At 34.5% G+C, this 16,575-nt stretch overlaps 2 protein-coding genes across 2 annotated transcripts; both read left to right on the top strand.

The window, feature by feature from the left end:
* Positions 1 to 3,692: 3,692 nt before the first annotated feature.
* Positions 3,693 to 7,005, top strand: LOC143615699 (replication protein A 70 kDa DNA-binding subunit C-like). The gene is made up of 12 exons (XM_077088764.1): positions 3,693 to 3,845; positions 3,930 to 4,003; positions 4,073 to 4,197; positions 4,391 to 4,490; positions 4,563 to 4,690; positions 4,796 to 4,880; positions 4,971 to 5,106; positions 5,197 to 5,411; positions 5,515 to 5,635; positions 5,733 to 5,915; positions 6,007 to 6,102; positions 6,772 to 7,005. Exons 1-12 carry the CDS (start codon positions 3,693 to 3,695, stop codon positions 7,003 to 7,005), a joined length of 1,650 nt encoding a protein of 549 aa, XP_076944879.1.
* Positions 7,006 to 12,681: 5,676 nt separating this feature from the next.
* LOC143615698 (ATP-dependent DNA helicase PIF1-like) lies at positions 12,682 to 16,441 on the top strand. Its single transcript, XM_077088763.1, has 3 exons — positions 12,682 to 12,974; positions 13,693 to 14,615; positions 15,102 to 16,441. Exons 1-3 carry the CDS (start codon positions 12,682 to 12,684, stop codon positions 16,439 to 16,441), a joined length of 2,556 nt encoding a protein of 851 aa, XP_076944878.1.
* Positions 16,442 to 16,575: the final 134 nt, after the last annotated feature.

Genomic DNA, 16,575 nt, shown 5'->3' with positions numbered 1-16,575 from the left:
TACAAAAAATAATTAAAAAAATTAAAGGAAATTAGAAAATAGCTGTAACTTTTAGTTTTAAATTATTATCTTTTATTTTAATTCTTATATTAATTATTAAATATAACTTCACGTATGACTTTCTTCTTTTTTATATTATAAAACTAAAATTTGTTTTATGAAATGGGGATTTAATAATATTTCATAAACAATAACGTTTACAACAATATCCTCTAAACCCTAACTCTTCCACCGCCCCCTCATTCGGAACGGAGACACCGAATCTACAAGCAGAATCATCCTAATTTTACGATCAAATTGATTTCAATTTCAAGTTCTAATTTTTTGGTAAAATACTCCATCGTCATCTACCGCTAATGATCAATGGTATGAATCAATCAACGACGGGATGATGAAGAGTGCGTTTATCTAAGCAAATTGGAAGTCGTATGGTGTTTTCGGTCAGAAAACTCGAGTAAGTCTGATAATTTGCTCAATGATTTGGCTTAATTAGGTGGTTGAACTGATATGTCTGTGACCAAACTGTTAGTAGTGTAAAATCTGCTGATTGTGTTTTTCATTGTGTGTTTCTTTTTTCTTTTAATAATGCAAGATGTAGTTGGGTGATTTAGGCATACTATCCTTGAAATCTTGCTGATTATGTGTATATAAATCACGCTTAGAATAATTTTCATTTTTATTACTACGAGGGGGGTTCCTTGTAAGAACCAACTATTGTTTCAAACTTTTCCTCCCAAAGATCACTGTCTTTTTTCTTTCTCATTTGATTTTCATGAATATTTTTATATAAATACTCATGTAGCTAATTCTGCTTGAATAATGATACATCTATAATTTGGTTGTGTATTATGTCAAAATGGATCTAATAAAAGTGTGACCAAAGTCTACTTCTAATGCATTTTGTCTTATGAATTGCCTGATTCAAAAAGCTGCTGGATTTTTATGCAGAAATCAAGTATAACTTCTCATTCCTAACGTTTACGGTTCAATTTTGTGTTAATTCAATCGTTATTGATAATCGCCAAGAAACGAGGCATACCGTTTCAAAGCACAAACTGTGTGCTGCAACAGCAGCAGCAACAGCAACAGTATTTTCAAAGATTAAATTGAAGTTTAGATGAGTCCGGAAACAATTGGAACCCTAGAAATTGGGAGTGGGACAGTTTAAGGCTCGTGGCTAAACCATTTTGTCAACAGTGCATCAGGTTGGTTAGTTAATTAACTAAGTCTCTTATATTTCAATTGAGGGTAATTTGGTAACTTTTTATGTTTTAGGTTTCACCTTCTTTCTGAGTTTGATGAGGGTAAACGAAGCTGCAGGCGTAGGCTTGCGGGCCACAACAGGAGAAGAAGAAAAACTCAACCAGAAGATGCTGCTTCACATGTATTAAACGAAAATAATAAAAGCAACTCAAGGTATAATTACCAAAATACCTTCTTCGTTTCTTTCTGCCATTTTTTCAACAATCTAATATTTGTGGTTCTTTAAATATTAGGAAACACCGAAAACATAACCAGGAGTTCTCCACCATTACGAAACAAAGACCAACTCATGCAAATCCTTAACAAAATAAGCTCTTTGCCTATCCCACCAGTTCCAGGAAAGTCGACTAATGTTGACCAACAAAGTCAAAAGGTCAACACCATGGAGTTGTGATGGTTTACCATCAGAGGCGATGATGACATGCTTGGTAAGCATATATTGTTGTAATCATCAGCTTATTATTTTCTCAGTATATTTGCACTATTCACGTGCCAAATTAATTATATTGCAGTTGATTCTTTAACATTGAAAATTATCTAATTTACGTAGTCAAAACAAATGTGAAAGCATTGTATTAATGAATTTTCATAATTAATAAAGTATTAATTATACCTCTGTTTAATTAACTACTATTAGTTTAAATTTTAAACATAAATTTGATAAATTTGGTGATATAGATATGATTATGTTAATTAATAGATACTATTAATTTAGTCATATTGTAATATATATGATTTGGAAACAAATTCTAATCAGATTATTTGTAGCTGAATATTAGGAGATGTATTAAATTTAATTTGTAGCTGAATATAATTTAAATAATGATATTCCTTCAACAATAATAATAATTTAATTCAAATCCCTATTTAATCTAGGGTGTATCTTTACCTATTATAAGTATAATAAAACTCATACGGTAATCGTTATAAATATACAACCATCCCAACCTCTGTTACAATTATCGATACCTCTGTTTCTTCAGCATCCACCAATACGTGTTTAAAGATCCAACCAAACCTTTCAATCCAGCTACATACAGTATGTTAGATTATAATATTTATATTTGCTGATGTTACTGTTAGTGTTGTTGGTTGTATTATAATTAAAATCAGGGTATTAACCTCATGAATCTACATTGGTTAATCTATATGACCATGAATCACTTTGTTCGGTTCGGTTTGGTTTTTTCAGTTTCAGTAGCAAATCTGAAACTGAATCGGAATATATTTTTTTTAAAATATGTTGAGTACCATGTAACCTCAACATGGTAAAACACCACTCTTTGCATGTTCTACTCTTATATAAAATTTGACTTTTAAGGCCAACCTTTTTAATATTTGTAGCTGAAATGAACACCATACGTCATCTTTTAAATTGGATCTAAACATCTTAATATGGATAGAATTAAATTTCACAGCAAAATCACTGCCATTAAACCTATCTGAAACCGAAATAAACCAAACTGAAAAACCAAATCGAAACAAAAATTGTAGGTTTGGTTTTATGTTTTTGTGAAGACCGAAATTGTGGTTCAGTTTTGTTTTTGTGTTAGTAAAAACCGACAAAATTGAACCGAATGTACAGATTTTTACTTTATATTTTTTTTATTTCAAGTAGTTTATATATGAATTTTGATAAATATGTAACTCATATGTTTTTGGTGAAATTGATGCTTTGTTTAATTGTTTTACTCTACTGCCACTTTGTGCTGCTGTCTGTTGATGATGTAGATGTGAATTATGATTTTATTGATTTTATAAGTTAGTTCGGTTTTTGGAAATTCTTTTAGTTAAAAGTTTTTACTTCAACTTTGTCACTTCCTTAAGAAAATCTACATTTGGATCCAGCTTTCTACTTTCCATTTTTGCCCAAAAATCAATAAAAGCTCAGTGAACCATGATCTTAATGATGCATGTAAACTAATAATTACTCTGCATATAAAAGTTGCACTCTTTTGTGACCTAAATCTTTTTACGTGAGTTTGGAATGTTGACCTTTTTCTCATAACTATTGATTTTTGTGATGAAGTTTCGTGGGTTAGTAAGATATGAAGAATTTGGAATTTGTATGTGTAAAGTGAATATACTATAATCCTTTTTTAACAATTTCATATTCCAGCACACATGAAAAACCAAAACTCCAATATATGAACAATATGATCTCAGAATAACTCTTTGAAGGGTAAACTAAATAAACAAAATCATATTACAAAATAGTTCTAATTGTAGCTTTTAGACTAGCTATATGTTTGATTGTGTAAACCTAAACTGTATTTTCCTTGTTAAACCACAAAAATCACTATATATATTAATTTTAGTATTACCCTGTGCATTATTAAGTAATCTATATACCAATAAAGTAGTAAACTTTAAATATAAAATAAATAAGCAAGTATACATATGATTTCCTATACATGATTATTTACAGAATGGATACCAAAAACTTCAAGATGTTGAATGATCTTGGTGATGCTAATGAAAAATCAGTTATGTTGGTAAGGGTGTTAAGGAAGTGGATAAACCATGTGCTTGACAAACCTCTTATCGTTATTTCTCTGGATTTTATATTACAAGACGAAGAGGTAAGACTTGATTATAACTATAATAATTACTTTACGTTTTGTACCAAATAAATGATAATATGTGTTATTTTTTGTTTCTTTAAGGGAAATAAAGTTCATGCTTCTATTCCAAAGCAGCTTATAAACTCCTTTGATAACAAGATAAAAGAATCTAGCTGGTATAAAATATCAAAAGCAAGTTTTGTAGCTTAAGCTGATCTGTACAAGTATGTGAAAAACTCACATAGGGTAAATTTTTCCAAGACGACTGATGTAAAACTATGTGATGATTTTGTCGGCGAAATTAACGCATTCAACATTACACCCATTGACACGTTGCTTTCTGGAACAATCGCTGCTGATACATGCATTGGTTAGTACATTTACATACTAAGCATTAATGTTAGATTTGTATTGACTCTCACATTGACATAATAATAATAATAATAATTAATGTTTTGTTGGATCTTGTGTTTTATTTTTTTATTCCTTTTGATTTTGTTGATATCTTTTGATTTATCACTTAACGCATTTAATAACTATTGTTTTGTTTATGTTGTGAACAGATGTTATTGGAATTATTCAAGATAATGGCAAATTTAGAGATATCATAAAGAAAATCGGTATCCCTGCCAAACTATTAGAGATCGACTTATATGGAAGCAAGTAAGTATTTTCATACTAAAAGAATTATGCATTGAAAACTTGTTAGTAACATTTTTTATATATTTATTTCAGTGGCAATAAAATCAGTGTCACTTTATGGAATTCGTATGCAACACAAATTCTATCTTACATTGAACAGAATCCACAAGAAGCACCGATGGTTGTTATTTTACACTTTGCTGTATACAAACCTTTTTATGGTTAGTTAATAAAATTTATTTTTTACTATTGGCGTGTTAAATTATATTAAAAATATTTATAACAGTTTAGATTACATATGTATCAATGTGGTTATCGTTTTTCAGGTGAACCTTGTATCTCTAATGCAAACGGTGTTACGAAGTTAATCCTTAATCAAGAAATCCCAGAGATTGTTGATTTTAAGAACAGGTAAAACAGTTTAAATAACTTTGCAAATAACATCCATATTTTAAATGCAAGAATATGTCGTTTAGCTAACATTTTAATGTTCATTGTTAGCTTGGTTCAAATGCTTGCCTCTGAACCGTCTTCAAGCGCTTTGCTAAGCCCACCAACTATTCGGAATCCGTTTCTTACTGAATTTGTTAATGACACGGAGTTTAGTCATATTGGAGAAGTTGAGAATATAAGAACAGTAATGTTTAACCGTCATCTTTATATATATATTAATAATGTAATTTTATTATAACCATTCTAAATTATAAATTCTGTTTATTTGTTTCAGACCAAAAAAGTTGTCTGTGGAACCATAATGCCAACATCTAATTATAGTCGTTGGTACTATATTGGCTGTAAAGTGTGTGCTACAACGCTGAAAACCGAAAACAAGGTAAGCCATGAAAACGATATCGATGGGGAGACATCGTTGAATCAATTCAAAGGAACATATAAATGCGGTAGCCAAAAATGCAACGATGCTATTGTAGATGCAGTTGCCAGGTTTGTGAACAATAACGTTTGATTATAGACATAAATACTGTTTACGCTTATAATAAGATAATATAGTTATTGCCTATAACAACGTTAATCACCATTAATGCAGGTACCAAGTCCCCTTTGATGTTCAAGACTCAACTGGATCACTGTCGTTAACTTTATGGGAAGGACAAGCATTTCCCATGTTCAAGATTACTGCTATGGATCTGTTTAAGAGATTGGTAGAGGTAAGTTTTGTTATACTATAAAATAGCATTTCAAAATATGGTATAACTTAGCAATTAAATGATAATTACAGTATCAATATTTTAAATTTTTGCACAGAGTGGTGCTAATACTGAAGAAATTCCTAAAGAGATACACAATATTGAGGGTCAAATTTTCGCTTTTAAGATCAACATTCAACAATACAATCTACTGAATGAAGGGTCTTCCTACAATATTTTTAGACTTACCAAAGATCCAAACATAATAAATGAGCTGCAAAAAAAGCATGAATTGAATCTGGTAAGATATTTGTTAATTAACTTACTGGTTTTGGTTTATACATGTTTAAGATTTCTGATATCTACTACATACCGTATTTCATAACATAAAGAATTTGATTATTTGTGTTCAAAATTCTCAAGAACCAACTTTAGATTCAAGTAATGAAGATTCCATTACATATCCTGATATAAACCTATCTGATAAGGTATGCAGTAAAGAGAAGACAGACGACGAATCCTGTTAGATCCGTAGAAAACATTACTATAGAGGGGAGAAGGGGTAGAGGACGACCTAAATTGACTTGGGATGAGAGGATTAGGCATGATTTGATAGACCTAAACCTCTCCGAGGACATGGTTGAGGATAGGAATTCGTGGAGAAGTAGAATTAAAGTTAAGGATTTTTAGAGAGAATTGAATAACTTAGGGCTTAGACTTAACTTATTTAGGTCACATACCATAATGGTATTTCCCTTACATATATTATTATTATTATTATTATTATTATTATTAGCTTTTATATTGCTGTTAAACTGTGACCTTATTATTAATATTATTATAATTAGTAGTAGTTTTTATATAACGGATAAACTTTGATTTCCTTTATTTTGCTTCATACACATGTACTTAGAGCCGAGGGTCTCTCTGGAAGCCACCTCTTTATTCCTTTGGATAGAGGTACGGTGTGCCTACATCCCACCCTCCCCAGACCCTACCTATAGCTTTGCTGTCGGTGGGATTTTACTGGGTATGATTGATTGATTGATTGATTGATTGATTGATAAGGTATGCAGTATAGATTAACTTCGTTAGAACGAGTACAAGTATACACATAATTTATAAAGCTTTTTATGAAACTTAAATTTTTTTATTAGGATTCTGTTATTATTGAAGATGATGATGTCACGCCTTTGGAAAGAAAGACATCAAAGGCATCAGCTGTCAACAAACAAAACAAGAACAAGAATGCTGAAACCGGAAAGAGGAAGGTCCAAGATGTGTATGATGTTGATAGTGTACCTCAACAATCAACTTCGAAACAAAAAAGATCATCAAAAGTTCAAGATTCGGGCAAGAACCATCTTTTAACACCTAAAAAGGAGAAATAAATTATCGTCTTAATTTTTTAATAACCATGCAAAACTTTGTATTAGTTTTTATTTGGTTAATTGAAGGTTCTTTTAAGTACTTTTTATTTTTCGTTGATGGACACTTTTGCATTGCAATTGACTTGACATTATTTCCTATATATCTTGTAGAAATTAGTACCCGAAGAATATTCAACACTCAGACTTGTAATTCTACTAATGGTAATACATTTCAACTTAAATAATAAGATTAATAACAATGTTATGTTTTGCTCTAAGTTATATCAACAAATAATTAATATTATTTTAGGAACTCAGATAAAGAAGATGCTCTACAAACAGAATCGTTTTAAAAGGAAGTTGCTTTTGGATGCAAAAAGAGGAAAGGTTAATTCTACCAATGTAGCAAAAGTAGATCGTATGAGAAGAAAATTAATTTTGGATAGCAGAAGAAGAAAACATGTTTCAATGCCCAATTGTATTGCCCCGTTCTCGGAAGCCCTACTTTGGCGTTGGACTTACTCATAAACATAGTTCTTAAAATCAGAGTTAATTAAAAACTTTTCGCGGAATACATAATATTAAACATTCTTACATAACATAAGTGCTTGTTTTAAACAAAATACATTAAGTCTTAAAAGGTAACGTAAACGACACGTGAATTCTTCTTTTCTTTGATGCCAGTCTTCACTTTGTTGCCACGTGTCTTCCCTTAAGCAACCCGTCGCATCCTATTCACCTGCGTGCATACTAATAGTCAGCTACGCTGAGTGAGTTCTAGTTTAACAGTTTACGGGATTATTCTTACACATTCTTTCATATCCATACAAGTATTATTTGTACTACTCTTACACATTCTTACAAACATACAATTATACATACATTCTTGCACAGATATTATAAGGGTCTGCCACCCGACTTCTTGCACCGATATCGTAGAGTCGGCCACTCTATTCTTGCCCAGGTATTAGAAGGGTCTGCCACCCTGACTCTTACTATTCTTGCCCAGATATTAGAAGGGCCTGCACCCTGACTCTTACTTCACATTCCTTCAAGATTCTTACAAGCATGTTAAGTTAAACAACTAACATATGCAAGTTCTAACCTTTTTCTTTCATTCTTACATTAATCAGTTATCTTCATCATATAGATATATATCTTTCTTTCATTCTTGCATTAATCATTCACGTTAAGCGCATAAGTATATATATATATATATATATATATATATATATATATATATATATATATTACTATTCTTACAAGTATGCACACAGCCCCGAAACCATCTCAAAGAGAAATGGGGCTAGAACTCACATGGAGACGATTTCTCTCACCGTCAATGGTAGTGCCCTTCCTTAGCTGTGCACGGCTAACTGTACAATACATTACGCGCGTCAATTAACCAATACTAATACTTCTTACATCTAAGTTAATGAAATCCTCAACTAATGGGGGGTCCGGGAGCAGCGCCCTTGGTAGCGGGGTCTAGGGCGGCAGCCCCTAGCGGGTCCAAGGGGCAGAGCCCCTGGCTGGGGTTAAGCTGCCAAGTTAGCTCGGAAAAAAATTATTTTCGTTAATAGGTCCTTTAGAAAATGAATCGGGTCACAACTTAACAATTTCGCATGGGAGGTTTCGTTTCGCTTCGCATGGGAGCGTTTCGCTTCGCATGGGGAGGTTTCGCTTCGCATGGGAGCGTTTCGCTTCGCATGGCCATGCGATGCGAAATTTCTGCCTTTCTTCGTTTTTACCATTTTAAAGCCATTTTCCTCCGAGACTCATCCTTAGGACTCGATTTTACCCTTTTTATGGGTTTTGGGTTGTACCAACTTTGTGTACCCGCGTTTATGAGGTCCGGACATCACCTTTTTGTCATTCGACACACCTGTGAGGTTATAACTCACCAAGTTTATGTTGTTCTTACATTTCACAACCCGGTCTATCATCATAACTAGTTGCATGAGGGTTCTAACCGTAAAACTTAACCATTTGAACCGAAACCTACCTTTTTGCTTCGGGTTCGAGTTCAGATCTAGACAACACGCAGGATCTTCCAAGCGTTTCTTGATGACGTTGAACACGAGATTCACCTTTCTTTTGCTCGGATTTGGTTCCGGGTGATTGAGAGAAGAAGTGTGTGTGTGTTTCTAGTGTGTGGTAAGGGAGACAAAATGGTGAAATGGTGGGTGGGTTGGGCTTATATAGTGGGTTATGGGTCCCACCACCCACTCTCCATTCCCATTCCAATCCTTATCCAAACATTTGCACACACAATTAAACTAACGACACACGATTAATAATAAACTCTCTGTTATTTATTACCTTCAGAAATGCGAATGTTACACAATACGGCCACATCATCAAATTCAAATGCTATTATTACTACCGGAACTTCTTCAATTACTCATTTAAACATAGGTATCTTAAAAATTAAATTTTATCAGCTTTTGTTGATTTAACTACTAACACGTTTTTCCCATACATTTTTTGTAAGGCCCCGAACCCCAGAAACCGCACAGTTGGTATTCATTCAAAACACCGGTAAAAATAATTAAACTTAAAAACAATTCTTTTCATTAAAATAAGCGTCACAGAGTATAATTCGACGGAAAACGTAAATAAGTAAATGAGTTCCCAAAACCCGGGAATTTTGCCCAAAATCAACATAATTATCTTTAAATAAAAACTTTTAAAAATAAATGTTTAATAATAAAATCTTCAATTCCCGTATGCCATTCACCGCCCAAGTAGCTTCGTGCACGTCCAAGCGATAAGGCATCATCTTCCTAACCTGAAGCTCACACTAACATGCACACAAAGCCAGCTTGAGCTGAGTGAGTTCAAGTTTTAAGTAAATAATATCAGTAGTAACAATTATGATAGTCATACCAAAAGTTTAAAAATAAAAGAGTGCATCCATTAAATCATCATTACCGAAAACTAAACATTCTCATACATACATATACAAAATGTATATATAAACATCCTTTCAAGTACATCCATATATATATATATATATATAACATCCACGTATAACATCAGGGTCGAGCAAACGTACAACCCAAACACGTAACATCAGCGCATGCAAACACAAAGTAGGCATACGCAACATCAGTAGTCGAAACGACTACAACATCGCCAAATATAGGCCAAGCAATAATGTGTGTGTATATATATATATATATATATATATATATATATTTAACATCCCAAGGCCTACCATATACTAGCAAGCCTATATAAAATCGTTTAAAACATTTCATCATGTAAGAAAACACTTAGGTGTGCATGCTAGCCCAAAATAAAAAGAGTTAAACGGGGCATCAACAACTCACCTGAAATCAATCGAACACCTGCAACGAGCTAGGAAATCCCTAAGTGCACAATCACAAGCAAGAGCCTGTAAATTATACACAACGCGTTACTAAACTAGACCGTAAGAACACTCTTGCCTAATGGGCTGTTCAAGCCCAACACTTTGGCCCAAGGCCAACACGTTGGCCAAAGGCCCAACACTTTGGCCCAAGGCCCAACAACTTTTCCAAAGGCCCAACACGTTGGCCAAAGGCCCAACACTTGGCCCAAGGCCCAACACTTGGCCCAAGGCCCAACAACCTTACCTCGGCCCCTAAAACCTTTCAACTAACCAAATCCACCGGTTAAGCCTAAAACGAACTTATCGATTAATAACGAGTAAAACGTGTAGATTTTAGCATGCGAAGATGCATTTAATTACATAGGATAGCCTTTGAAATAAATTATTAAATTTTTACCAGACTTTGATAAATGTTTTAGGTTTATAAAAATATTTTTATTATATTTTTCTATTGGACACAAAAATTATAAAAATTCTTCCAACACAGCAAGGTACGTGCAGCTATTTCAGTGCGCAACAAAATAGTTTTATTTTTATAAAATTCATTACCGAACCAAATTAAACGATTACATTTGGGTTTGGTTCCTAACTCAAAATACTAACCTCCAGAAGTAAAACCAACCAATTTGGACCTGTCGAAAAAAGGTTATGACGTCGGGAAGACAGACCAGAATCCGTCATCCCGCATCAGCTTTGACACTCGATTTTATAAATTCATAAAAACCATTCAAATCTCGTCCAAAAATTACGTATTATACCTTTCTGGAAACTAGACTCAAAGTAGAACATCATGGAATCAAGAATTGATCAAAAACAGTGGATTATTATCGTGTTACAGACCCTACAATAAACGTATACGAATCTGTCAGCAAACTGTTATCATCAAAACTCAACCTTAACGACCAATAAGCGCGTTAATATGATCAATTAAGGTGTAAAAGACATGGGGAATCATAAAACCGACCTTGAATTGAAGTTTTCACGGCTGAAACTTGGCTGGGCAGAAGAAATACGAGCAGGGGGGTCTTGAGGTCCAATCGGCTGCTAGAAAGGGTTAGGGGTTAGGGTTTATTTGTTTTATGATATAAATAAAATAGTTACATACAAGTCCCTCCAAATTGAAGTGTAAGGAAAAATAGAAGGAAAATTTAAGTTTTTTAACGTACCGGGATAACGTAAAGGCTTTCGAGAAACGTCGGATAAATCCCGAGAATTATACATACTCTACAAGCTTTAATTCTTGAAACCGGAATTAACGGGCGTTACATTTTTAGGCATTGAAACAGACATCTCCGCGACTAAACAGAAACATATAACTAGGAAAATAAAAATGGATGGCAAGCGAAGAAGGGAACGTTGTATGCCTGAGAATAACGAATTTAATGGAATTTCCAAAGGTTGGTTCACTTATGCGATGCTTTTACATTAATTAACACATATTTAGTATTAATTATCATTTTTAAATTTTTAACTGCAGATTACTTAGATCATGGAGACCATTCTGTTGTGTGTGAGATGTGTCACGCTAAACTATGGGACGACGAGGCTAGAAGAGGCAAACGAAAAGAAATAAAAGTGACTTATAGTTTGTGTTGTCATAATGGCGCTGTTGAGCTTCCACCACCTGTTAGATCGGACCCAGAGTATGAAGAACTATTTAAATCAAATAATGCTAAAAGCAAGTTCGTCCTGAAAAATATTCGTCGCTACAACTCCATGTTCTCTTTTACTTCTATGGGAGGAAAGGTTGACTCGTCAATTAATAAAGGAAAAGCTCCTTACGTGTTCATAATGAGCGGTCAAAACTATCATGCTATTGGTAGTCTGTTACCAAAGGATGGGACGAAGCCAAAGTTCTCACAGCTTTACATATATGATATAGAAAACGAAATTCAAAACAGACAAACCATTTTCAGGTAAACATATCAACATCTAACCATTTTCGGTTTTAAATCAAACCAAGGATTACGTTTATATTTATCTGTCTATACTAATACTAATAGATGTAATTTCGTCAGAGACGCCAATGTCGATACATCAGCTACCGAAAAGATGCTGGATACTGAGATTATTATATGGTTGAAAGAAATGCTTGATCGTCAAAATGTTTTAGTACAAACTTATAGAATGGCAAGAGATGTTTATAAGCAACAACCAGCTACGGATATGAAGCTATGCCTTATATGTAACAGGCAACAAGATGGCAGAACATACAACCTTCCAACAACTTCAGAAGTTGCGGCACTAATTGTAGGAGACATCGAGGAGTCGTACGAGCCACGTGATATTGTGTTAACAAAGTGGGAGGCAAATTAGAATATATGAATGAGCTACATCCTTCGTACGTGCCTCTTCAGTACCCGCTGCTACATCCTAATGGTGAAGATGGTTACCGAACTCAAATCAAGCATAGAGGAGTTGAAGACGACGACGGTAGCAAACGACCTTATACTACAATGAGAGAATGGTTTGCGTATATGATTCAAGATAGGGTCGGCCAGTTCTCAAAAACTCTATACTCAAGAAGGCTATTCCAACAATTACTGGTTGACGGTTACACGATGATTGAAAGCGAAAGGCTTTGTTTTATAAGAAGTAAACAAAAAGAACTGAGGTCCGTAACATTTGAGAACCTAAAATCTCTAAAGGAACAGGGACGTTCGGATGTCACAAACGTAGGACAACGTATCATATTACCCTCTTCATTTACAGGAGGAGCTCGGTACATGATGCAAAATTATTTAGATGCCATGACCCTCTGTAAGTGGTATGGATACCCAGACTTCTTCATCACAATAACATGCAATCCTAAATGGCCAGAAGTCAAAAGATTCCTTCAAGACAAAAATCTTAACGCAGATGATAGGCCAGACATATTGTGCAGGCTATTTAAAATAAAACTTGACTCCTTGATGAAAGACCTGAAGAATGGAGATATCCTTGGAAAAGTTCAAGCAGGTACAAATACTATACATCTTAATAACACGAAAAGAATTAATTATATGCTAATATATTATTCGTATTTCTACAGTTGTTTATACGGTGGAGTTTTAAAAGCGTGGTTTGCCTGATGCCCATATTTGTCTGTTTATGCAAAAGGAAGACAAACTACCAAACGTAGAGCATGTCGATCCGTACATCAGCGCCGAGATTCCTGATAAGAACGAAGATCCTGAATTATACAACCTTGTGGCTGAGTTGATGATGCATGGTCCTTGCGCACATTATAACAAGCCATGCTCGTGCGTTATAGACAACAAGTGTTCTTGAAACTTCCCAAAGAAGTTTCAAGATGAAACGTCAATAGATACAGATGGCTTTCCTTTATACAGAAGACACGATTCAGGCACAGTTGTCAAAAAATTAGACGTCAATCTTGATAACCGAAGCGTCGTACCATACAACAAGAAACTCTTGAAACGATACCAGGCTCACATAAACGTCGAATGGTGCAATCAGGGTTCGTCTATCAAGTACCTATTCAAATACATAAACAAAGGCCCTGATCGTGCGACTATGTACTTCTCTAATAGTGGAGAGGATGAAAAGAACACAAATCGTAATGTTGACGAGATTAAAGAGTTCTATGACTGTCGATATATTTCAGCGTGTGAGGCATCGTGGCGTATTTTCGCATTCGATGTGCATTATAGAATACCTGCGGTTATGAGACTGCCTTTCCACCTTCCTGGTAAACAACAGGTGATTTACGGTACCGAGGACGATATTGATAATGTGTTGGAAAAAACAGATACCGTTGCATCTTCAATGTTTGAATTGTGGATGAAATGCAACAGCGTTGATCGGGAAGCGCGTAAACTAACTTATTCAGAATTCCCGACGAAATTCGTCTGGCACGACAAACCGCGCGGCTGGCAACGAAGAAAGAAGGGATTTTCAATTGGCAGAATCCATGCAGTATCACCCGCTCTTGGAGAAGCGTACTTTTTACGGGTCCTTTTAAACAGAGTGATAGGACCAAAAACATTTGAAGAAATACATACCGTTAACGGCCATACATACCCTACTTTCAGAGATACATGTTATTCCCTTGGATTATTAGACGATGACACTGAATACATTGAGGGAATTGAAGAGGCAAGCATTGCCGGAACAGGTGCTTACCTGCGTTCATTGTTTGCTACAATGTTGTCCACCGATAGCCTCTCTAGGCCCGAGCACGTATGGAATAGCACCTGGAAACTTCTGTCTGACGATATCCTCTACAGGCAAAGAAAGCTATTAAAATCACTAGGTATATGCTACTTTTTTTACCAAATCATAATTAAAAAACAATATTTATGGAATTACATGATGTTTACCAATAACAACCAAATAAAACAGCGGAATATCATTAGTGTTTAATCAATATATGTTACCTTCTAATTATTTTTAAGCATCATACTCTAAAAAAAACTAACAACCTTTTACAGATTTACAGCTGACAGAAGACCAAATCAAGAACCTTACGTTACTCGAAATCCATAAAATCCTACAACAAAACAACTCAAGTTTAACAAGGTATGAGACAATGCCTTTCCCTGATGAATAGTCCTTATCTGTTATCAATAATTGCCTTGTTCTAGACGAGCAATCATACGATCAACAAACAGAGAGAACAGAATTTGAAAACCTATTTACATCGATAACCTCAAAGCAAAAAACTATTTTTGACATAATAACGAAAGCCGTACAGCAAAATAAAGGTGGCGTTTTTTTGTTTACGGTCACGGTGGGACAGGGAAAACATATTTATGGAAGACATTGTCTTCAGCCATACGATCCCAAGGTAATATTGTTTTAAATGTTGCATCAAGCGGAATCGCATCATTATTGCTATCTGGAGGTTGGACGGCACATTCCAGATTTCATATTCCGATTAATCTAAATGAGGACTCATCTTGCGTAATGGAACGAGGTTCGGATGAGGCTGAATTATTAGAGAAAACAAAGCTAATAATTTGTGATGAAGCCCCAATGACCCACAAACACGCATTTCAAGCTCTGGACAAATCTTGCAACGATGTCTTAAAGTCAAATTTGCTATTTGGAGGAAAGGTTGTTGTCTTTGGAGGAGATTTCAGACAGATTCTGCCGGTAATTAAGAAAGGAAGCAGGCAGCAAATAGTAAACGCCTCTCTGTGTTCGTCCTATATTTGGCATCATTGTCGTGTTCTGAAATTAACAAGAAACCTAAGGTTAACAATTGGTCAGCCATCGGCTGACATAGAAGAGACCAAAAAATTTTCTAAATGGCTACTAGACATAGGAGAAGGTAAAGTCGGTGGACCTAATGAGGGTACGGCAAAAATAGAGATATCAATTGATTTACTTATTGAACAATGTGACGACCCTATCATAAAGTTGATTCAGTTTGTCTATCCGGACATTCTAAACAGCAGCCAAGACCCTACATACTTTCAACAGAGGGGGTTGCTTGCACCAACAAACGATGTTGTTCATGAGATTAATGATCGTCTGCTTGAATTATTTCCTGGTGATCCGGTCGAGTACTTAAGCTCAGTTTCTGTAGCTAAGTCCAACTACATAGATGGAAATGTCGATCCGACTTTATACTCTACTGAAATACTTAACAGTCTTAAAATATCCGGACTGCCAAACCATAAGCTTATGCTAAAAGTCGGTGTACCCGTGATGCTTCTAAGAAATATTGATCAAAAAAAGGGATTATGCAACGACACTAGGCTTCAGGTTGTTTCTTTGGGTACGCATGTAATCGAAGTGAAAATTCTTTTGGGAAATAATAATGGTGAGAGGATTTCTATTCCAAGAATCGCCATGACACCTTCCGATAAGAACATAGCATTCACGTTTACAAGACGGCAATATCCCTTATCAGTTTGCTTCGCTATGACAATAAACAAAAGTCAAGGGCAGTCATTAAGTAGGGTGGGGTTGTACTTAAAGAACGATGTCTTCTCACATAGACAGCTATACATCGCACTATCAAGAGTTACGAGCAAAAAGGGTTTAAAGATACTGATTCTTGACAAAAATGGCAATCAGACTAACAAAACGACAAATGTCGATTTCAAGGAAATTTTTTCTTATTTGAAATAAAGTTAATTGTTACCAATTACAATATTGTGATTTCTCAATTTAGTACAATCTCTTTTTTGAAATAAAGTTAATTTTTATCACTTAGAATATTATGATTTCTCAATTTAGTACAATTTTATAAATAAAATTTTATG

This window comes from Bidens hawaiensis, unplaced genomic scaffold, assembly GCF_021521415.1.
Source record: "Bidens hawaiensis isolate Kalapana, Puna unplaced genomic scaffold, B.hawaiensis_p1.1 tig00043991_1, whole genome shotgun sequence".
NCBI lineage: Eukaryota > Viridiplantae > Streptophyta > Magnoliopsida > Asterales > Asteraceae > Bidens > Bidens hawaiensis.
This window is presented reverse-complemented; position numbering and strand designations above follow the sequence as displayed.

Excerpts from the sequence above, each read along its gene's own strand:
- LOC143615699 (XM_077088764.1), top strand. The coding sequence starts at position 3,693 with ATGGATACCAAAAACTTCAAGATGTTGAATGATCTTGGTGATGCTAAT. Across the intron at positions 4,881-4,970 it reads ATTGTTGATTTTAAGAACAG|CTTGGTTCAAATGCTTGCCT; the intron begins GTAAAACAGTTT and ends GTTCATTGTTAG. Across the intron at positions 5,636-5,732 it reads TGTTTAAGAGATTGGTAGAG|AGTGGTGCTAATACTGAAGA; the intron begins GTAAGTTTTGTT and ends ATTTTTGCACAG.
- LOC143615698 (XM_077088763.1), top strand. The coding sequence starts at position 12,682 with ATGAATGAGCTACATCCTTCGTACGTGCCTCTTCAGTACCCGCTGCTA. Across the intron at positions 12,975-13,692 it reads AGTAAACAAAAAGAACTGAG|AAGACACGATTCAGGCACAG; the intron begins GTCCGTAACATT and ends TCCTTTATACAG. Across the intron at positions 14,616-15,101 it reads AAAGCTATTAAAATCACTAG|GGAAAACATATTTATGGAAG; the intron begins GTATATGCTACT and ends ACGGTGGGACAG.